The following is a 23,235-nucleotide window of genomic DNA, read 5'->3' as shown; positions in this document are numbered from 1 at the left end:
TTCCGGCGCTGCGACCAATCACAAGCGAGCATGTGGTGCCCTTATTCCCTTTGGCTTCAAGACCTTGAATGCGCAGGCGCTGTTTTCCCCCGCCCACCGGTCGCTCTGCCATTGGCGGGCGAGCGGCGCACGCGCCGCTCGCCCGCCAATGGCAGAGCGACCGGTGGGCGGGGGAGGCGGTGCCTGAGGTGTGGCCACGCCCACGATGCAGAGCGCACGCGCGGCGATGGAGGACGGGGTGATGCCGGGCTCGCGCATCCGTGAGGGCGATTGCGCCGTCCTGAAGCGGGACGATGTCTTCAAAGCGGTACCCGTGCTACGGCGGAGGTGAGGAGCCGGCCCGGGGCTTTTGATCCTTCTTCTCAGTCTCTTCCTCGGCTTAGGTTTAGCGCCTTTTCCTTCTCCTCACTCAACCGCGAGGCCAACTCCAGGTCCGGCCGCTCTGAGGGAAGGGGATGGCGGGGCGGTCGGTGCCAGTCAGGAATAACTGTCTCCTTAGGCCGATGTGACAGGAGGCGTGAAAGACATTAGTGTTATCTCAGTTCCTAAGACCAAAACAACGCGGGGAGTCTGCTGGCTGCGTTTCTTGTAAGAATTTGACGGTTCTGTGTTGTCAAACTGGGGTCGGTTCAAGAGGAGAAGAGGTGCAGCAGCATGAAAAGTGTATCTTCATCATAACTCACCGAGGAGGGTAGTTTCTGCGAGATGCTGCATTGTCTTGGTAACAGGGATTGAGCTCAGTGTTCTTATCAGAGTTAGACTGTAGGAAGATCATAGAACCACAGAATGGCAGGGGTTGGAAGGGACCTCTAGAGATCATCCAGCCCAACCCCCTGCCAAAGCAGGTTCCCCTCCATCAGGTCACACAGGAACGTGTCCAGGCGGGTTTGGAAACCTCCAGAGAGGAGCCTCCACACCCTCCCTGGGCAGCCTGTGCCTGGGCTCCCTCACCTCAGCACCAAACAAGTTTCTCCTTGTGTTTCAGTGGAACTTTTTGTGTTCCAGCTTATGTCCATCACCCCTTGTGCTGTCACTGGACACTGCAGAAAAACAGTGCCCCATCCTTCTGACACCCACCCTTGAGGTACTCAGTCTTCTCTGTGAAGATGCCAGCTGTCAGTTTGGGATAGTGGCAGTTTTGGAGAGGATACTGTGAAAGTTCTCCTGTTTCTTTTTTCTAGGCTAACTGATATAGCAAGAAGCACCTGCAGCCCAGCAGGAAATACTGTAATCAGTGGACACAGCCTGGGCTTTTCCCTTTGCAGCAGACAATTTTATAGACCGAGGTGTAGAAGTCAGTATTGGGTAATGTGGCCAGACATCTTATTCAGTAGCATGGAGAGTTACTGTGAGTATATTAGAGTACTGTGCTTGAATGAGAGTGGTTAAAAAATGGCATAGCTCCAATGTATAGAATTTGGGAGTACTTGTTTTTGGCAGGATTCATACTCACCAGTAGAATCTGGCACCAAAATCAGGTTGTTACTCTGTTAGCCTGCAGAGCACTGGCAAGATGTTTTCATGGTGTCTGTCTTCTTTGCAACCCCTGTCATAAAAGAAACAATAAAAAAGTCAAAAGAGTAAATACAGGCACAGGAAAGGAAACAAGTTTTGCATTATTTTTTCCTTTCTATAATGAAGCTGAGGACACTCTAAGAACATGTGACAACAGCTGTGGTTGGATATTCTGTTTAGAATGGTCATCAAAAGGAAATCTGAGCACATGCACACCATGTTTTATCTCTCTAAATTCTTGTCAGTCATTTATTGTTAGTCTTTTGTATTCATTTATTAGTCTGAAAATCTCTGTTGGCAGGGATTAATAGGCTGTGTGAGCAAGTCTAATGTGAGCTTTTTATTAAGAGGATTTGGTAACATCTCTAATAAAACTTTACACTCTTTTAATCCTTTTCAAATACCTTTTTAATATTTCAATTCTGGATTGTATTTGGGGATACACATAATGTCATATGTAAAATATATGTATGAATTGCATTCTTCAGCCAGTAAAAGCTGGAAATAACAAAGAACTTGACCTTTTTGCTTAGCTTCAGAATTAATGATGAGTACAATCGGCATAAATAAGAGCTTATATTGGTAAGTTTTCATTCCAGTGTGAGTGCAGCATATACATGGGTACCTGTTTCATTGGGCAAGACTGGTATTTCAGTGGTCAGCAAGGAAACCTTTGTAGCTCAGCCTGAAATTTCAAGGCTTCCTGGATCCTGTTTTAGGTGAAGGAAAAGTACAGATCTCCCTTAGTGCAATCAAAATGAAAGGGGTAATACAATCCTTTTTATTGGTGTTAAACATTCCTAGAACAAGATGCTCTGCTGTCTGTTCCCTTCACAGCCTCTTGGCAAATGTTTCAAAGGAGCTCTGTAACATACAGGTTCATGCTCATCTTTTTGCCCTAACCTGGATGACCCAGCCTAGATTGAATATACTCAAAATGAATTCATGCCTTGCTTTGCTCTGACTTTCTCTGTCAAAAGTGGTACTATATAACTCAGACGTTACAGCCTTGTTTTATCTGCCATTTTAGAATTCTTCTGAACTGAAAACCAAGGTATTTTTCTTCCTGCTTGCTCAATTTAAGATGTTTGTTCTTTTCCTACCCAGTTGCAGTTTATCGTGGGCTTGCGGCTCATTCGACTTTTAATGCTTGTCCTGGTTTTCTGGCATACAGGAAGCTATAGTTTAGTTTCACGTGTTGTGGGGTTTAGACACAGTAAAAATAATGCTTTAAATATCACTAACTCTTTATTATTTCAGAAAAATAATTTTTGAGAAGCAGTGGTTCTATCTGGATAATGCCATCGGACATAGTTATGGAACTACGTTTGAAGTAACCAGTGGTGGAAACCTCCAGCCAAAGCAAGAGATGGAAGAGACTACCACAGGTATCACAAGAGGGTTGACTGGGTGGTTGGAAAAACAAGTTCCAATTCATTTGTTTCTTTGGTAATACCAAAGGTGATAAAGCTTTCTATTAATCAGTGTTAACGACGTTACTTATATTCTGTCATAAAAGTGCATGGTTTTGTCTTGAGCTGCTGCTTCACCAGCCCTGTAACAAATAAGCTTTTGAATATGGGAGAAAATTGGAACCTTGGTTTGAGTGAATATGTATATATGTCCTAAGGTGTGTTTTACATATTACATTTCATTGGTTGCTTAGTACTTTGCAAGGCCATGAAGCATGTGGGTTGAATCTTGAGAAGTCTGCCTCTTGTGAAACTAAAATCGTTATGTTTCTCCAACTTACAGATACCTAGAGCTAGATTTTACAAATCTATGTCCTTTTCCTTTAGAAACAAAAGAAGCAGGTACAGATAATCGTAACATAGTTGACGATGGAAAGTCTCAAAAACTGACTCATGATGACATAAAGGCTTTGAAGGACAAGGGTATTAAAGGACAGGTAAAAACAAGGTTTTGGTATCATTTCTGTGCTACCTTGATGGTTGTATTTTAGTTTATGAAGCAGGTTGTTCTTCTCACGGGTGCATAGAGTTCAGTGCTTTTCCTTTGTTCTTCTGCTCAAGTCACGTTTCTCCTGAAGGTCTGTTTGGACAAAAATGAAAAGGCTGTTTTCAGAGAAAACTTCATGTAAGGTTGACAACTTTGTCAATAGAAAATCTAAATATTTACGGCCTGAGAAGCCACAACAGACCAAAGGAAATACTAAATCCTTTGATTTGTTTGTAAGACTGAAAGCGCCATTTCTGTGTTTCAGACTTTAAGTTGTGCAATAATTAAACTATCAAAGGTGTAGGAAAGGATTCTGGATAAACACCAAAGTATTAACTAATAACAAGTGTACCAAACATACTATTGGTTTTCCTCTGAGTGGTACCTACCACACACCTCTGATACCTGTGTTTTATCTGCTCCTCAAAAGCTAACAGTATTCTTGAGAGACCAGGTCTGTTCTGTTACAAAAAGAACTGGTTTTTACCTCACAATTTGACCAAAATAAGTGAGGCCATCTTAAATGTTACTAAACCATTGCAGCCAGTTCTGTTGTGCACACGTTACCAGGCAAAATTCTCTCTTGTCTTTGGTTTAGTCTTTCTAATACAAATATGAAAATGCTCATGCTTCCATCAAGTTCATCTCCTCTTTGCATCTTGCTGTTTGCTCACCTGTTCTGCTTGTGCCTGCTTAATAACAGATGGGTCCAAGGTGTTTAGAATGGTATTTCTCTGTTTCCATGGTTATGCTGCTTGTGTTGTCTCTTCAAGACAAATGCACTAATCAGTCTGATAGCTTTTATATCTTCCATCCGTTCTCATTATCCGTGGCAGAAGGTCACTCTGGCTTTTCTATGTATCCTCAGCATGTCTGTGCCATACATCTACCATACTTCTGTGTTGGATTATTAAGAAATCCTGCTTTGTTTGCACTGCTTTCTGAACTGTAGCTGAATATTCATTTTAGACTCTCATATTAGTAGCAATAGATTCTGTTATTCCATAAATGTCTGTTGAAATCTGAACTCGTGCTTGTGAGTGGCATGTTTTTGTGACACAGGCTCAGTTTAAAAATGACTCTTATTTGAAATAAAACCACCTCAATGTTAATGGAGTTTGATTTCTTACCACTTCCCAAATCCTTCCTGAGTCCTGAGGGATAGATGTTGGGCTGAAGACACAGGGTATTGCATAGTGCTGCAGTTTCCTTTTGGCTTTTACTTACCCTAGAGAAATAGTCCCCAGTTTCCTCACTATAAATTTTACAGGAAGAAAGAAACCTAACCCAGACATTGCATCTGACTTCTGAGAATAAGGCAAAAAAAGAGACAGGTGTGCTGTTTCATGCTGTTTTACATGTTTGAAAGACTTCAGAAAAACTGATGGCTTGAAAAGCAGAAATGCCAAGTGAGAAGTACTTGCACCACTGTATGTTCTTAAAGGTTCTTAAAGCACAGTGGGAGACAGTGTCCATATGCAAAGTACTCCTTTTGTCATTGCCCTCCCTCCCCTTCCTCTCAGATTCCTTTGAGGCCAGGTTATGCTGTTGTTCTTTCTCCAGATTTAATAGAAACTTAAGAGTTTTAGCAGTTAAACTACTTTGATCACAACCACCAAAACATCACTCTGCAGCATTTGACCTTGCATTGCAGGCTTGGAGACAAGCCCTGAGCAATAAAGGGTTTGCTGCTGTTGTTGGAGGTCTTAATGATCCCTCCAGCTGGAACCTGAAAGTGTAGGGGAAGAACTAGCACAAGGTGGAAAAAAGATACCCTCACAGGCAGAGATGGCTGAAGTCAAGAGACCCAAAGAAGAAGGAGGGAGTTTTATTCAAGTAACTATTGCATATGACATCAGGTTCCTTGTTTTGGTTTGGTAAAATATTCTCCTTTGTATAGCTTCACACGGGACTTGGGGTACTGACATGCACTCCAGTTACTGTGGGGAACGATGTTAGACTGACAGAAGGGATGCCAGTTGTCCATGGTAACTGACAATAAACTTAACTCTGCCTCGTTCTAAATCCAAGATAATTAAAAGTAGCTAATCACTTTGAGAAAGCAAGGGAGTCTCATTCACATTCAGCCTGGGATGAGGATATTGGGGTACTGAGGCTCCACAGTAAGAGACTGAAGTAACAACTTGCTGATGCTGCAAGGAGCAGTCCTGATTTTTCTTCATCTCTGGCCATACAAAGCTGCCCTCTGTCATGAGTTAGTTCTGCCACCTCCCAGACCCCTTCCCCACAGGACACCTTGTTTCCAGGACCAGCATTTTCAGTTGTAGCATTTTCATGCTGGCATTATGTAGTTTAAGAACACCCAGAGAACAAGAGTATAGGATTAAATGCTTGCCTGTAGTCAGGGTGGTGCCCCCCTTGTCATGGTGCCTAGTAGAAATGTACTTTGCCATTAATGTCATCACATGCCTCTACTGGAATTAAATGCTTTCACTGTTTGTTAAAAAAAATTACTATCTATGAAATGAATGAGAAACAAATACCAGCTATAACACAAAGACATTGTCTCTCCCAAGGAAATAGTTCAACAGTTAATAGAGAACAGCACAACGTTCAGAGACAAAACGGAATTTGCTCAAGATAAATACATAAAGAAGAAGAAGAAAAAGTAAGTTTTTAAAATGTGGGGAATACTTAGCAGTTCTGGAACTTGCTGAGCTTGAAATAACACTGTGACTCTGTGTTTCTTACAGATATGAGGCAGTTATTACAATTGTGAAGCCATCCACTCGCATTCTTTCAACAATGTATTATGCAAGGGAACCTGGGAAAATTAAGTAAGTTTTCATTTGGATTCTTTTTTCAAATGATAATAGGAAAAGATGTCAATATTTTTCACAATACCTGTATTATACCACATTAGTTACATTTCTTCTTTTTTTCCCCTGTTAATGGAAAAATGGCAAATCAATGAAAAATAATGTGAAACAGATCAATGTGCTGTTACAGCAAAGAAAACTCTTGGATTCAGCATCAGTTTTTACCATTTCCCTACTCTCACCACTTTGTTAATTACCTACATAGACAGAGGCTCTCTCCATTGTCCACCTCTTACTGGTTTTGGTCAGTGGTGTTTCATCTCCTGTTTTCTGGCTCAGTTAACCCAAACAACAAACCACCTACCAGAAGCAGGGAGCTTTGACTTTAATGTGTGAGAGATCCAAAAGCTTCTTGCATCACAGGTCTCCAGAATTTAAAACTGTGGTTAACATTGAGGGATGGGGGGTGTGGGGAGGGGGATGATGACAGAGATGTGGCCATGCCTGCTTTTCTCTTACCCAAATTAACTGGCACATTGCAGTGTTACAGACTGCTTTAGTGTTTACAAAGTAGTACTAGTAGATCTAAGATGTTGAGACATAAAAAATCTTAAATTTATGTTATTTAAGGCTTCTCAAACCTTTCTCCTTCTCCTTCCCTCATCCCCTTCACTTGGCTTCACTTATCTCTTAAGATCTCTAGTGATTTCCTTGGCCATCTCTGAGCCTGTCTGGTGCAGGTGCTGCAGTGGGCAGAGCTGGGTTTTCCTCCTGGATTGCAAGTGGTGTGATGAGGCGTCTCTCAGGATACGTAACTGGATTAGGAAATGCATTCAAATACCATTTGTTCTTTATCAAACTGATGGGTTAGAGAGAACAACACACGACTGAGAAGTTTAACAATGTACTTTGACTGGCACAGCATGTGCACCCTACTTTGTATCCTCCTTTTGCTGTTTCCTTTGTAACCCTAAACACCTATTCCCTGCTCATTTCTTGTTGGCTCTGGTTCTAGTCCTTCTTTATCACTAGACAGTTAATTACAAGTTTCTGCAGGGTGACTTTGAAGACCACTGATGCTGTTCCTGAAAATCTACCCATAATTCAACTGGGGTTTTTTTTACAAGCTCCTGAGCTAACACAGTATTCCTAACTCTTAAGAAAACTGAACTGATATTTCTTAAACCCCTCTGTCTCCTAGCCACTTGCGATACGATACCCTAGCTCAGATGTTGACTTTAGGAAACATCCGTGCGGGCAACAAGATGATTGTCATGGAAACGTGTGCAGGCCTCGTGCTGGGCGCCGTGATGGAGAGAATGGGAGGTAAGAAACTCACTTTCAGTAAAGAACAGACTGAGGGCTTGCTTGAACCTGAGGAGGGACAGGGAAGTGCTGGAGAGAGTCCAGTGCAGGGCCACCAAGATGATCAGGGAACTGGAACATCTTTCATATGAGGAAAGGCTGCAGGAACTGAGGTTGTTTAGTCTGGAGAAGAGGAGACTGAGGGGAGATCTTACTAACATTTACAAATATCTAAAGGGTGGGTGTCAGGAGGTTGGGACATCCCTTTTTTCTATAGTAGCTAGCAACAGGACAAGGGGTAATGGGATGAAGCTGGAAAACAAAAAGTTCCACTTAAATATAAGACAGAGCCCTGGCACAGGCTGCCCAGAGGGGTTGTGGAGTCTCCTTCCTTGGAGGTCTTCACAACCCACCTGGACACGTTCCTATGTGACCTGATCTATGTGAACCTGCTTCTGCAGGGGGATTGGACTAGATGATCTCTAAAGGTCCCTTCCAACCCCTACCATTCTATGATTGTATGAAATCTGGTTCTCAACAGACTTTTCTTGTCAGAAAGCTGTCTCTGAAAAGGCAGCATTTCAGAATACTTCCTCAGTTCTAAAAATCAACTCTGTCTCCTGTAATCAGAAAGATACTTGTTTTTCAGTTGAAAAAAGTTGCATTTTGCACATTTCTTGGATTTCTTTTTCACCATTTCAAGGAAACTTACAACATTTCAAGTTGATATAGCTGTACATAGATGTATTTTTTTGTCTCAACATAATGATATTGTTTCAGAAGGTTGTAAGGAGCTCGTATGCTGATTCCTCCCAGGCACCTGGGAAGTCCAGGGAATGGCAGAAAACAGGGAATTCAGACAGATGAATGGCAGAAAGCACTGGAATTCAGACAGCTCACAGTGCTGGAAATGTTGCTGTTCCTCTTGTTCACATGTTTATTTTAAAAGTAGAGTATGATATTTCCTGGAGCTTATTCTAGGAAAAGTTTGACTTGGTTTTTATTTCTTAGACTCAGTTATTTAGGTTCATTGTGAATTATTCAAAGACACTAGACAGAGGTGACAGTTACAGTCCAGAAGCCTGAGAGGCAACAAGTGTGATGTCATGCTGTGCACCCAGCACAGGCAGCAGTACCAAAAACTGGGTTTGTTTCAGTTTGTTTCAGCCCAAGGTAGTTTTGATCCCTTTTCTCTCCTAGGCTATGGATCCATTATTCAGATGTATCCAGGAGGGGGACCCATTAGAGCTGCTACCAGTTGTTTTGGGTTTCCAAAACATTTTTTCGATCATCTTCACGAATTTCCTCTCAGCAAAGTGGACAGTCTCCTCTCAGGGACATTTTCTACAGAGACTCTGCCTTCAGAACCTGAAGATAACACACTAGTGGAAGAAGAAAGCAATGGATTGACTGATGAAAAGCAGACTTTCCTACAGGAAACAGAAGAGGAACCTGCTACTGAAGCAGCTATGGAGATCAGCCAAACAGAGGAGCAAGAAACAATGGACATTAATGCTGAACGTGTAGAATGTAAAGAGAATAAAGAAAAGGAAAGTAAAGAAAATGTAAGAGCATTTATGGTGACTGTTCAAGTTTTATAACATCTGTATCACTTCAGATTCTGCCATCTGAATCAGACATGCTGAAATACAGCTTATAATGGAACTCTGGAAGTTGGCTTTTGTCTTACATGAAGCCATCTAAGATGGGCAAAAAATGACAGTTCAGCCCATGCCATAGTGACTCCGTGTGTAATTACCAGTTCTAACCATTTGTTTTCTTCTCCAAAGGTCCGGGAAAAGCAGAGAAAACAATGGGAGAGAAGGAAAAAGCTAATGGAAGCTGCTGCTTTGTTGGGAGAGAAGAATGCTGATGGGTGAGTTTGTTTGTAGTCAGAAAGGTCTTGTGTTTGAAAGTGCATCTACAGGAAAGAATCTGCTTTCAAACAAATACCAGCTTTGTTTTAAAGATACCCTAAATTATTTTCTTCATATTTACAAGCAAGGAACCAATCCAGGAGTGCCTTGGGTCTGGTTTGGTCCTTACTTGGCTGAGATTTTTTCTGTTATTTAAATGGTTTGAAATTTCATGAGCTGTGAGGAGAACTTGACATGTTATTATATTGGAACTGAGTTTGATGTTTTGGTTGGTTGGTTTTTAGAAACTTAGATCTTTTTTTTCCCCCCATGGGGAAAACCACATAACTTCATTTTCCCTGCTTTAGCCAGGATCCATTGTTCTCAAGGAACAATTTAACACAAAGATTTAATATCAGAAGTTTAAAACAAATGGTGATGAATATATTCCTAGAAATTGAGCCCCACAACAGCAGAAGAGCATTTGGTGCTTGTGACTGTTTCATTATGTTCCTAGCAAGCGCTGAAGTGATTGGAGTTAATCAAGTAACATTAATTTAATAACATTCATATTCATTTTGCCCTCCTAAGAATATTGGCTTGGTGGGAATAAAGCTGTAAATTGTCATATGTGTTTATTGGTTATCTTGAACTGCTTGTGTAATTTGGGGGTTTATTATGCTCATTCATATTTTAGTCTATCTCATCTAGCATACTAGGCACAGAATTAGCCTTTTCTATAGAGATACAGAGACAGGTTATTCTGTGAAGCAATTAAATGGTAACAGCACATCTGTTTGGTGATGCCTGTGGGTGGCTGCCCTGAAGGTGCCTGAACAGCAGTGGTTTGTTACTGTTTCACTGCTGTCCCTTGCACCCATCATTATCCTTAATGTCTGTGTATGGTCTGACAAAGCTAAAATTAACATTTGACTTGATTCTTCCTATAGCCTGAAATAATATATTCACTTGTTGAGTTCAAGGAAGCCCATTTATTGTTTGCTTCTTGTTCATTTGTTTTCAATCACATGTACAATTCTTTTGTCTCTCCTAATGTACAAAAGCTGTAACAAATAACATACCTGAAGGGACAAGAGATTTCTTGCTTTGGGAAGTCTTCAGCATGATCAGGTCGTCAGGGAGAGAGCAGTTCACAGGTGACGATGGTGCTGTCCCAGAGGGCTCAGCCTTTCCACAGTCATCTGCCTTTTATAGCCCACCATTTGTTCAGATCAAGAGCCACAGGGTACATAGACTGTTGAGCCAGGATACATTGGCATGGAACAAAGATTTGAACTAAGAGCTTGGGATGTGAGTAGAAGGAGGCAGAGTTAGGGGTTGGGTTGGTTCTGCAAGAGAGAAACAGGGAAAGGATAGGCTAAAGCTGGTTAATGTGGGAGATGGGGAGAAAGATTAGCACTTACTGTCAGAGTGAAGAGACACTGGTCATTAGGTGAAGCTGAGAAATACTTCCTGAGGTCCTGAGTTTTGTAATTTTCACTATTAAATGTGGAAGACAGAGTTTCATTAAAATGCATGTGTTCTGTGCTGGTCCAAGGTAAAACACCCTTTCTGCTAGACCTGTTTGTTCAGTTCCATTTATGAGAGTTGAAGTCTGTCATAGGTCTTTGAGGATGACAGTCATTAGGGATTTGGTATTCTTCTAAAGAGAACTTAAGATAGACTATTTTTCTGATACAATGAAAGTGGAAATCGGTTTATAGACACTCCACATGTTCAGAATTAGACCATCCCCCCTCTCTTTACCCTTCCCTTCCCTTCCCTGCCCTTTCTCTACTACTTCCTCCTCTTCTCTCACCCACTATGTTAATTTTGTGACAGGACAGACTGCCTGCTGACAGCAATATGTGCTGCCATATGAGAGAACAGAATGGGAACTTGCAGCCTCTCTCATCTCTCGCTTACCTGCTTATTCTCTGGCAGAGCTCCTGGCAGGGTCAGTGCAGCACTCCAAGCCTTTCCAGGCACAGTCTGGAATCTTTTTTTCCAAAATGGAAAGAACTGTAAAATAATTGCCTCTTTATCCATTTTTTCCCTCTCTTTCATTAGGTGAGTTTGATGGCATCTCCAGTGCTGGATGTTCCCCTGGAGAACCAATGTAAATTAATTAATGGGTCTTTTTCATGTAGTAACTGTAGAGAAACAGGTTTGTTAGTCCGTTCTTAATAACTAGCAGTCACAAAACTGAAAACAGGACAAGGGGTAATGAGATGAAGCTGGAACACAAAAAGTTCCACTTAAATGTAAGAAAAAAACTATTTCCCTGTTTCAGTGAGGGAGCCCTGGCACAGGCTGCCCAGAGGGGTTGTGGAGTCTCCTTCCTTGGAGGTCTTCAAGACCTGCCTGGACATGTTCCTATGCGACCTGATCTAGGTGACCCTGCTTCTGCAGGGGGGTTGGACTAGATGATCTCTAAAGGTCCCTTCCAACCCTACCATTCTATGATTCTATTTGGCCAGTGGTTTGAGGGCAGAGTAAGCAGCATGCAAATCCTTAGGCTGTAATGACTGCTGTGGAGCTCCCCACAGCTGACACAAGCGCTGCTGCAGCGCGTTACTATCTGCACTTCAGGGAGCGAGTGTTGTAGCCTCTTAATTACACAAGCAGGAAATCGTGATTTGGTTTTATATCTGGGGAGTTGCTGAAGCCAGGAGAACACGCTGATTAGCAGCGTTTCAGCTGTAACTGATGGCTGTGCTAAGAGGGAGAAAATGTCACTTGATGAACAAGTTTTAGAAGCGGAAAACTAACGCGCATGAAATTTCTTTTGCAGCTTAATTGTAGCCAGCAAATTTCACCCCACGCCTTTATTGCTTGCTCTATTGGAATTCGTTGCTCCTTCAAGGCCTTTTGTTGTCTACTGCCAGTATAAAGAGGTAAATCCAATCTGTTACTCTGGCTGTTATTGTTTGAGACCGTTCTGCTGCATAACCTACTGTTTTGGATCTTTTTAAGCCGTTATTAGACTGCTACACAAAGCTGAGGGAGAGAGGCGGCGTTATCAACCTAAAGCTGTCTGAAACCTGGCTACGAAACTACCAGGTAAGGCTGACAGTAAGTGGCTGTCAAAAACCACATGAATACTGAGGAGCAAAAAACACTCTCAGAAATGTTTTTTGGACTGACTGAAACTACATAGAAGCTCCTGAGAGCTTATTTGTTTTAGCTGAGAGCAATGGGAAAATATTCTGAAGGGTTTTAATCCTCCACTGCAACAGTTTCAAATGAAAATACTTTGTTTTCTTCTTACAGAGCATTTCACTTAGCCATTTGTTGAAATAATAGTTGTGCTGCCCTAGTGGCTAGCCTGAAGTGAGGGACAATCTCATGACATCTGAGAGATGCAGCAAAATGTTACAAGTGTGTATTCACTTCCAGCTGGTTTCATAGCTGAGAAAGGATTTGTATTGTCAAGAATAGTGGTGACTTAGAAAGCCAGTGTCTTCAGATAATGCTATTCCTGGAACTAAAGTAACAAGAACTGACCAATGAAAACAGGATCAGAGGGGAAAACATCTCCACAGTGAAAAATCTCGGTGTGATTAACTTTGACCAAAATGTTTGCAAGTGGAGAATACTCTCCAACTATAAAGAAGCAGAAGCACTTTTGCCCTCTAAGCAGCTCACCACGTCCAAAGAGCTTCTTCCATTTTACTGACTTTCTCCTTGCCCATAGGCTTCTGGAGCCCATAAGGAGTCTCCTTCTCTGGAGACATTGAAAACCCACCTGGATGAGTTCCTGTGTGTCCTACTGTAGGTGGTCCTGCTCTGGCAGGGGGGTTGGACTGGATGATCTCTCGAGGTCCCTTCCAACCCTTAAGATTTTGTATGATTCTCTGTGTGTGTGATTATTATTTAGGGCATGACTTAATTCAGGGGTGGCCAGAGTTACTGACTGCTGGTGTTAGCAAACTGATAGATGAAGATGTTCACAGGAGTTAGACTTGGCCAGGGTTACTACATCCAGGTGCAGTTAGGAACGACACTGCACCATCTCCTGGACACACAGAGCTGCAACGGCAGCCAAAGCAAAGACAGACTGTCTTCCCTTAGTAGCTACATAAAGATTACACCAACAGCTGCAAATCACTGCATTATTAGTGCTGGTTTGTTAGATAAGCTGTGGTTTCTTGTACACTACTTCTGAACACATTAATGAGCCTTCCTTGTATCCCAAACCTTGACTTTGTAAGCTGGCTGGAAATGCCACTAAAAACTAATCAGTAAGGCAGCAGCCTGTGTTCTTAACATGTTTCTGGGATGCAGGTACTTTGCCCTGTAATGAGAAATACTTTCCACATGGCAGGTTAGCGTGGTGGCAGGAAAAATAATTCCATCTTACACTGTGAGCTTAAATGACATGATTTGATGTGCACATATTGAGCAGGTTTTTACAGATGCTCAGATTGTTGTTGTTTGGGGGTTTTGTTTTGTTTTTCTTCTTTTAAAGGTGTTGCCAGATCGAAGCCACCCAAAGCTGACGATGAGTGGAGGTGGAGGGTACCTCCTGTCTGGTATAACTGTTGTCTTGGATAAGGGCAAGTCAGATTCCAGTAACTCAGAAGCACTTAGGATGGAAGAACCGTCATCTAAAAGATGTAAAGTTCAAGACCTGCACTGTTAACGTTGGGAGATTTGATTTGTCTGTTAGATCTCAGGAGTCTTACTGTTAATAAAACAACCAGCAGACTTTCTGTGCTATTGACAGCACAGAAATTGTACCTGTCACACACCTGTGAGCAAGACACGGCCAAATGGTGAGGCAGGAGGGTCGTCTCCCTCTTTACCAGGTTACATGATCAGACTGAGAAGAAAAACCCTTGGAAACAAACATCCCACAGAAAACACACTGACTTCAAAAAGAAGACCAAGGATGAAGCCTTGGGGAAGGCATTCTGGTTGGTCGTTGCCAAAAGTGGATATATGATGAAGTAGGTTGAGTCTGATTCAAAACATCTGATTTAGTTCCTCATCTTCCCAGAACAGCATCAGGATAAAGCATTTCACATGGTGATCTGCCCCTGCTGTGGGCACGCAACCCAGCTGTTCTGTGGTTTGAGGAAGTAGAACGGACGGCAAGAATCAGACACTTCTTTCTCCTTTCCAAAGGAACAATGAGAATTGATCCCCAGTACCAGAAGTGTACAGCGTGACCCCGTGGTTTCCTCAAACAAACACAGCAGAGAAAGTGCATGTTCATGAATTAAAATACCAAATATTTAAACAGAATGTCTCTGTTAGTGTTGCCTGTCATGTTCCTGGGGTTTTATTTTCAGACAGAACTATTTTGCAAGCCACTGTGTGTGTTTAATATATTTATTCTACTGTTCTGTCTTTCATGCAGGGCAGCTTTTTTATTCCTTTTTTTTAAACTTTGCTTTTGCCATTTGAATTAAACTGCAGGATGGTTTTTCCTAATGAGATGTATTTTCTTTTCCTTACTTTTCCCCCTCTTTTTTGGAAATGACAAGGCCTAGCAGAGGCTGTAGGAGGAGAATACCCTTGCTGGCTGCATCTCAGTGAACCCCCAGTGGGCAGCTTCAGGCCCACAGAGCCAGAAGGCTTCCATTCTTGAACTTAGAACAGGGAATCTGGAGCTTTGGGATCATATAATCAGACCATAACAATTCTGTGCTCTTTTAGGACACTGTTAGCTCAAAACTAAAGGGGGGGTTTATGTTGTAGGAAAAAGCAGTTTAAGATGTCTCTTTATGTGAACAGGTACCACGTATCTTCAAGTTTTTGTCTGTCTCTGTTCCAGTTCTTGAAAACTTCCTTTTTTTCCCCTATTTTTTTTATGGAAAGCTTTTCTTCTCTTACATGAAAAGTCCATAAAGGGAAAGCTGTTGGGTTTCACCATCTCTTCTGTGTCCCACCGCTGATGTGGATCTGAGGAACGGGTTTTGCCCCTCACCTTTCCGTACAGTGTGAGTGTTGCAAATCACGTGTAGGGAACGGAAACGTGATGGGTGGGTTTTGCTAAGGTGGGGTTTTCTAATTCTGGCTTATCTCAAGAATTAGTGGGGAAAAGGGGAGGAGAGAAGCTAAGTTCTTCTTTATTGTATCTCTACACATGCATGCTGAAGGTAAACTGGGATGTTGAAAGCAGCCAACACCTACTATATGACGAAATTCTGAGAGAACCTGTGTTAGAGCAATGGAGACAAGCCTGGAAGCTCAGGAAAGGCAAGAAATGGATTAAATCAGTGTAAACCATGAGATACAAATACAATAAACCTATTTCTTGCCTCAGTTTTCTTCCTTGTAAAGCAGGCCTAGGTACTTCTCTGCTATTTCCACTGAGCTGGGAGGGACATGGCTGCTGATGCACTACAAAGGTGTGAAAACTTACACAGTGAGAGTTTGGGTAAACATTTTCAACCCTACTTCTTTTCATATATAATCTGCTAAAAATAATAACATGAGGGGAAAAAAAATCTTGTTTCTTTGTATAATCAAAAGATCTGTTTGGAGAAATAAACACTACTGGAACACCTGAACAATTATTCTAGATCTCAGGAGGGAATCCTGTGCCCCAGTTTTTAACTGCACCGTCACACAGGTACCAGTGAAAGAGAGAAAGAAACTAAGAAACAATTAGTGTCAACTATTTTAAGTTATGGATGTTTCAAGTTGATGGCACCTACCCTTTATGTAATAGTGGAAGAGCAGACCTTGGTGTGATGTTGTTCTTGTTTTAATTGAAAGACACAAATAAATGAAACTATAGAAGGAATGAGTCATTGTTGAAGTGCAAGTTGTGATTGTCTGAAACCCTAGGGAGCCTTTGTATTTTTAGAAGTAACAAATAGGGGAGAATACAGAACAAATGAGAAGAAAGAGTGCATCCTGCCAGAGCTTGTTGGAAAACCTGATGTAATGAAAGCATCTCTAAGAGGAAAGACAGAAGGGAGGGTGAGGAAGAGGAAGGGAGTACTTGCATCCCTGTATTTAGCCTCCATACAGCATGGCTCAGAAGCCTGATAATCACTAGAGCCTCCAGGAGGAACATCCAAGGACTTTTGCCTCTGGAAACAGAAATCACAGCAAATTGGTATCATTTAATTTTGGTCCATGATATGTAGATAAGGAATGGGGAAAGGTGGTAGATATGAAACCCAAGATGGATTCCTTAAGGCAGGAGCAACATTTGTACCACTGAGTTCTGCAGAAGCCACTCTTTCTGAAGAAGCAGAGAACATGGTTCAGACGGTTGGCCTGAAACGCCACCTTCCACCAGGCAGGCGGCTGCTGTGGGAAGAGCTGGCACTGGGACAGCACATAAATGTTACAGCACAAGTGCTTGTGGGGCCTCTTGGCTGAGGTTACAGTCCCCTGAGCTGAACTAGGGCTGCTTCAAACCATGTCTGAAAAGTTGTGGGCACCACACACCTACAGCTTGTCATGGGCCACTTCCACCTGAAAAGAGTGGTTGTTGTATCACGGCCTGGAAACGAGCGCCTTGTGTGCGGCTGGCCCTGTTTGTGTCTCCTGACCTACTCATCCAAGCTTGAAATCTGCTCAGAGAGGGTGACAGAGGAGATCCACATGCTGCTTATACCTTGGAGGAACCTGAGCCTTCCTCAGGCAGCTGGCTGGTGTCCAATCTCAAGAGCAAGGGAAAGGCTGGAGCCTAGGCCGCGGTACTGGGCCGCGGCTGCTGGAAGTGCCAGAGCCTGCTCTGGTGAAGGTGTCCCTGCGCTTCACAGCCTCTCTGCCTGCTTTTATACCTGTCCTTAGTCACAGAGCAGAACACACCGCTGCCTCCGCTATGCAGATTGGCTGAAAAGAGCAGATTAGAAGCAGCAGTCACCAAACCTGCCACTCCTCTGGTTTTACTAAAGCCACACATCAATTTCCCCATTAACCAGAGATGCGTGAGCCAGAAGCCAGACACCGCTTTTCCAGGAGCCAAAGCCACCATTTCTGCTTCATTTGATTTCCTGGAACAAGGTTATGCATCTTAATACACCACTACTTTTCAGTCGTACCACCTAGCTTCAATGCCAAACCCATGCAAATTACCTTTAAATAATGCAAATTCATGTAAATTGTATTGGAGAACTGCTTAAAAAAAATAATCCTCAACAGGCAATGCAAATGTGTAGATAAAACTGGAACAGGCAAGAGCAGTCACAACAGCTACTCAGCTCTGGGCACCTGAGGCAGCAGCCCCACGGAACAGAGAAAGCCAACAGATAAAAGGGCTGTCACAAAGCTCTTGGAAGGCAGTGAATGTATTTGGTTTTCAAGCCTTTCAAGGGACACGTTTTTAAGTAAAACATTGCTGATTCATCAATGTGTGTTTGCACAAGCTGAGCTTTAAAAAGAAAAAAGGTTGTTACTGAAGTTGCATACTTGAACAATTCAGTTTCCCCTGCTGCAGCTAAAGCTATTTACCTCTAGGTATTGATGTGCTTACAGAGGTGCCTTCTTTCATACCAGCTAGGGGAGAAAAGTACCCTGATGTAACTTGTTGCATCTGTAGCTGTTAAGTTTAAAAGGGAGAGTCTCAGGATTTGAGGACAGCTAAGGAAGAATTTTTGCCGCTGGGACACTTTCTAACTTGCCTTACTGTTGCTAGAGAAGTCTGGTGAAACCGTGGTCCTACTGAAGCCAAAATGCTGTCCACATTGTGCTATGATTTGATCTTCATGTACTTTAACAGAAGATGAAACACTGGAGTGGTCTTATCAGCATCCCCTGGCACAAACACACTCACACAGGTCAAGGGGCAGTAGCTCACTATTTTCACTTCATGGTTAACTAGAGAGTATGTTTGTTGTTTTGGGGGGCAGGGGGTGGGTTAAGAGGGTTAAGCTGAGATGGCAGATACTGCACAGTTACTGATGATGTGACTCAGCTGAGTTATTCCTCTAGAACATCTCTCCTACCTGTGCCATTACACAAGCAACTGAAGACACTGTCACAGCAGGAAGTCTGTAAAAAACACATTTGCATGAAGTTAAATTATAAGTGAACCCCAGCTATATGGAGTAATTAAAACTAATTAGGGGATAATTTCTTTTAGTGTTTGGTAGTGTGGTAAGATTACCCAAGGGCTCCTTGCATACAGCCCTTACTCACGTGTTAGGCACAGCCCATCCTGCCCCAATCTCACTGCCTGCCGAGGGACTCTGCTCCTGCTGCAGCCCAGCTCTGCCGCTGCACTCCGCACCTCACTGGCACCTACTTGCCTGCAGGAGGCACAAAGAACATGGCAGGGAAGCAGGTTTGGTAGGTGACTATCTTAACGGGACTAATTAGTCTGGAGTATGTGGCAAAACCAATCCACTACACGTGGCTTCAACTGAGAAGCACGACCTGCTTTCCAAAGGAACAAGCGTCCGTTTGGTGGTGCAGCCTCTTTGCTTCTCTAATGATTTAATTGCCAGAAGGAAGTAATTCATAGGATGTTTCAGAGTTACTGGAGCAGATGAATTGGTAATGCTCCTTGCAATTGGCAAATAAAAGGCACAGAGAGGTGCCTTGTGACTTTAAAAACTACTGGTGAGCCACAGGTCAATGTTCTGTACACAGTCTATCCCTTTGACTGATACAGCTTACTTTGAACAACCCCCTTCAGGCAAATAAGCAAGGAGAAAGTTTGGTCCAAGATCAATGGTTTTTATTATTTCAAACTCAGACAAACATATTTCTGAAGAACACTAACACAATTATTTTCACAAGCATATTAAAAATACCTGCCTTGCATGAAAGGTTATGTTACTAAACTTCATGCTATTCGGACCTCAATAGCATAACGGCAAATTAAAGACGTTTTCAGCTGTATAAATCACTACACTATAGTGGACAGTAAATAGTATTTCCTGGGTTTAGGGCAAACAGCAATCTGGTGGCAGTGAATTTACCACAAAATACAGGTATTGTGAGTACAGCTACACCTAGCTTTGGAACGCCAAAGCAGATCATCTTCAGCCCCTCCTGTTGGCATTGAACTTCTCAGCTATTTTCTGCAGCTCCAAATCCATAGCAGCCAGATTTTCTAGTTCTTTTTCCTGTGAAAACACAAAGAGACATCAAATAATGTTGACCACCGTTCTGTCTCATGAACATGACAAAGACCATTTCTTAGAGAGAAATCTCCTGCTACTTAGTGATCCCCAGGCACATCGCTGGGGTGAGGGGTGTTCGTGGCAGCACAGCACAGAACTCTGGAGATTTGTGCAATTTCTTGCTTTTAGCCAAATTAAGGCTGAGCAAAGTGTCAAAAGACCCACTCTGAGAGCTGGCCCTAATTACAGCTTGAGCATTTTAGCTTTAAGAGAGCATTATCTAGCAGTGACCTCCTGCTATCTCAGAGCTGCAGCCTGCAGTTGCTGCTGCCCAAGGGAAAGTCCCTTAGGAGGCTATAACCTTACAGTGGCAGCAGCTCAGGCTTCTGACAGGCAGGATATGTGGTGGGCAGCAAGAGATACACCTCCACATTACCACATGCTAGGGGAAAAAAATCATGCAGCCAATGTTTATTATTATCTTGTTTATTATGAAGACTTGCTTAACCTCTATATTAGTATTAAAGCTCCACTGCTCCCAGCTCAGCTTTGTGCAATGGTGTGACATACACAAGGAGAATCTAGCTGATGGGTGTAGGTTCAGTTTTCCTGGACACTAAAGCAGAACATGAAGTCCAAAAGGATTCCCAATCATGGGAACTACATGCATAAATTGGGCTTACAAGTGCAAGCCAGGTTGTGCTCTGCAGTTTCAGCTGAGAAGACAACAGAAAGATGAATTTCACTCTAAACATCCAACTGAATTTTCATCTGTATATTTTAACCCAACAAAGTGGTGCTTACTAATCACCTCTCTGCTCCTGCCGCAACAGGTGGCTTTGGTTTATTACTCTGCAAGACCCTAGAGAAAGAGGTAAGACACAAAGAGGAAGAAAATCTTTCTCTGCCTGTCTTGCAGAAGACAGAAGCTAATAAGGTTGCACTCTGTCTTTATTTACACACCGTGCCCTGCACTAGTTCCGCTGAAATCACTCAAAGCAAGCAGATTTTTAGATCACTGATGCCCTGACTCTCACTATGACTTAATCTCATTTGTGTTTTTCCATGAACAGTTTACCACCTGCCTTGGGAATGGATTTACCAATGTGCACGTCAAGTCAGCTTTTCAGAGCAACACCCACACACATTACCTCCTCTTCTGTCAGAGGCCTCTGACTTCTTCTGTCATTCCTGGTTACGTGACGTTTCTTCATGTCTTCTCCAGAATTGTACAACTCAGGGAATTCAGCAGATTTCTTCCTGTAATTCAGAAGTTGTGCAAGCTGATCCATCTTGTTGTATTGCCTTTTCACATCATACCTGTTCATTTTGCCAAGATTCCTCTTCTCGGTGCGTCCATGGTTCAGAGCACTTAGGATTTGGTTTTTATCCCACCAGTCATAGTCATTATAGTCGGGGAAAAGACTCTTCTCTTTGCCCTCCAGAAGCTGCTCTCCTGTGCTGTCCCTTTTCTCAAAGTTCTGGCTTTTCCACCACAGCAGCGGGTAGAAAGAGCTGTAGGACACCGGGGTCCTCTTCTCATTCTCAACAGGGAGACGGCTTCTGTACTCTTCCCTCTCTGCGTATCTTCCCTCCTCGATATTCTCCTCCTCATTTTCCATCTGATGACTGCTGTGATGCTTTTCCACATCCTCCTCCTCCTCCTCCTCGCTGTTGCCAGGGTAGCGCTGGTGCTCTACACTCTCCTCAGTGCTGTAGTGCCTCCTGGCCTGCCCTTTGCGCTCTCGAGCGTATGCTTTCTGGGACCCTTCTTCTTCATTGTCCCACAAGTTGTATCTCCCTCCAGCACGATGCTGCCTCTCCCTGCTGCCACCTCCCAGGTACCCGTCCCCTTCTTCCTCGCTTTCACCTCCGAGATACATCCTTCCCTCGGAACGGTGCCTCCTCACCTCATCGGACCCATCACGGTGCCTCCTCACCTCATCGGACCCATCACGGTGTCTCCTCTCCTCAAGCCATTTCTCATCACTTTCTTCACTGTGGCGATGCCTCTCGTTTTCTTCTTCACTGCTCTCTTTGCTCTGCTGCCACCTTTCTCTGTACTCATTTCCCTGCTCTGCACGCCTCTTCTCCTCCACCTCTTCAGATCCGTGCCTCCCATGATAACCGCTCTTCTCATCCCGCTGCTGCTCCGACTCCTCATGATGTTTCTGATGGTGGTTCCTTTTGTCCCAGAGACGGGCCTCCTCTGCGTGTGATTCCTCAGCTAGCTCCTCTTTCTCACCGCCACGGCCCCTCTTCTCTTCAGAGGAGTCACCCGTTCTATGTTTCCCATGATAACGTTTGAGTTTGTAGGGTTGCTTCTCCCTCCCTATCTCTTCGCTCTCATCAGATTCTTCATGCTCTTCCTGATGGGAGAAATCACGTTCCTTAGACTCATGGTAGTATTTTTCACTGCCTTCTTCCTCTGCCTCTCCCTCTTCATGAATTCTTTTGTAAGGGCTCTGCATCCCCTCCTCCGAATGCCAGTGCCTGACGAGGGGCTGATCTTTCCCATCAGGGAGCTCCTCTGTGCTCGTGCCTCCAGAGTGGGACTTCTTGTTGAGAACAGCATGCTCCACCTCTTCATCGTGACGCTTGCTTTCTTTGCTTTCTTCTTCACTGTGGTAGCTCTTTTCCTCTTTTCTGATTTCCTGAGAGTATTTCTTCTCTTCTGCATGAAGCCTCTCCTCTTGCATAGGTGTGTGCTGTCCATCCTCCCCATCTTTGCTTTTACCTTCCTCGTGAGCAAGCTTCCCCTCATCACTTCCTTTCATGTACTTAGATTCCTCCTCTGCCTGACTTTGTTCCTTCTCCACACTCCCACTATGATGTTTTTCAACCTCTGCTGGGTCTTTCAAATGCCTTACTTCAAGCTGTTTGTCTTCGCTTCTCTCTCTGTCATTTCTACCACCTACAATAACAAAAGCAGCATAATGAAGTAACCCAGCTCTCCACTGAAAGGGGTTTAAGTTTAAATACACAATTGCCTTCCCAAAGTAGCAAAAAGATTTGAATAGAATCAAATTCTTAATTCTGCTTTTAAAATGAGACATTTTCTAATCCTTTGTCTGTTTGCCTGGAAATGCATTCACTCATTTTCATTTAGTTAGGCATTTTAAAAGTTCCACTGAAATTTCCAGGATAATTTTTCCTCTTTGTCTTTTTCTCCTTGCTTGTGATCACATTCTTTGTATTGAATTAAATCAACTCTCATTCCCACATCAATGGGGACCTGCAGTTGTGTTCATAGAATCATAGAATGGTAGGGGTTGGAAGGGACCTTTAGAGATCATCTAGTCCAACCCCCCTGCAGAAGCAGGTTCACCTAGATCAGGTCACATAGGAACATGTCCAGGCGGGTCTTGAAGACCTCCAAGGAAGGAGACTCCACAGCCCCTCTGGGCAGCCTGTGCCAGGACTCCCTCACCTCAACAGGGAAATAGTTCTTTCTTATATTTAAGTGGAACTTTTTGTGTTCCAGCTTCATCCCATTACCCCTTGTCCTGTTGCTAGCTACTATAGACACAGGACTCTGCACTTGTTGAACCTCATGAGGTTCCTCATGAGGTTCAGTTCTTTGAATGTCAGGCCTCCTCCATCACATATGCTTACTCACAATAAATGACAACCATCTTTTTCAAGCTACTCAAAAATTCCTGTGACTTCTAGTAAGTTTTAGAAGTTATAAATTGACTTAAAAAGGAAAGAAATCTTTTACTTTGCAATAGATACATTTAACTAAATCATGGCAATTCCACTGTTTCCAAAACACTAAATGAA

General features: G+C 43.1%; 2 protein-coding genes across 5 annotated transcripts in view; one reads left to right on the top strand and one right to left on the bottom strand.

Annotated features, from left to right (window-relative positions):
* The first annotated feature begins 226 nt into the window (after positions 1-226).
* On the top strand, positions 227-14,854 carry TRMT6 (tRNA methyltransferase 6 non-catalytic subunit). Of its 2 annotated transcripts, XM_010208847.2 has the most exons (11): positions 227-327; positions 2,776-2,903; positions 3,315-3,424; positions 6,012-6,103; positions 6,189-6,272; positions 7,456-7,580; positions 8,760-9,124; positions 9,350-9,435; positions 12,210-12,312; positions 12,392-12,478; positions 13,887-14,854. In XM_010208847.2, the coding sequence occupies exons 1-11, from the start codon at positions 227-229 to the stop codon at positions 14,058-14,060; spliced, it is 1,455 nt and encodes a 484-aa protein (XP_010207149.2). In that variant the 3' UTR covers positions 14,061-14,854. The 2 variants fall into 2 exon arrangements, with proteins under 2 accessions (XP_010207149.2, XP_061845124.1); XM_061989140.1 differs by lacking the exons at positions 227-327; positions 3,315-3,424 and having other exon boundaries at positions 2,821-2,903.
* A 4,188-nt stretch (positions 14,855-19,042) lies between these two features.
* CHGB (chromogranin B) overlaps positions 19,043-23,235 on the bottom strand; it is a 30,337-nt gene continuing 26,144 nt past the window's right edge. For all 3 annotated transcript variants that reach the window (XM_061989133.1, XM_061989135.1, XM_061989134.1), the window contains 2 exons: positions 20,604-22,366; positions 19,043-19,455 (listed from right to left, as the gene is read on the bottom strand). In XM_061989133.1, coding sequence (XP_061845117.1) covers positions 19,372-19,455; positions 20,604-22,366 — 1,847 coding nt within the window. In that variant the 3' untranslated portion in view covers positions 19,043-19,371. The remainder of the gene's footprint in view (positions 19,456-20,603; positions 22,367-23,235) is intronic.

Source organism: Colius striatus, chromosome 2, assembly GCF_028858725.1.
Source record: "Colius striatus isolate bColStr4 chromosome 2, bColStr4.1.hap1, whole genome shotgun sequence".
NCBI lineage: Eukaryota > Metazoa > Chordata > Aves > Coliiformes > Coliidae > Colius > Colius striatus.
This window is presented reverse-complemented; position numbering and strand designations above follow the sequence as displayed.

What these genes read in the sequence shown, in the direction of transcription:
- TRMT6 (XM_010208847.2), top strand. Translation starts at nt 227, where the DNA reads ATGGAGGACGGGGTGATGCCGGGCTCGCGCATCCGTGAGGGCGATTGC. An exon ending in GTACCCGTGCTACGGCGGAG is followed by an intron (nt 328 to 2,775) that starts GTGAGGAGCCGG and finishes TTATTATTTCAG; the next exon opens with AAAAATAATTTTTGAGAAGC. An exon ending in ATAAAGAAGAAGAAGAAAAA is followed by an intron (nt 6,104 to 6,188) that starts GTAAGTTTTTAA and finishes TGTTTCTTACAG; the next exon opens with ATATGAGGCAGTTATTACAA.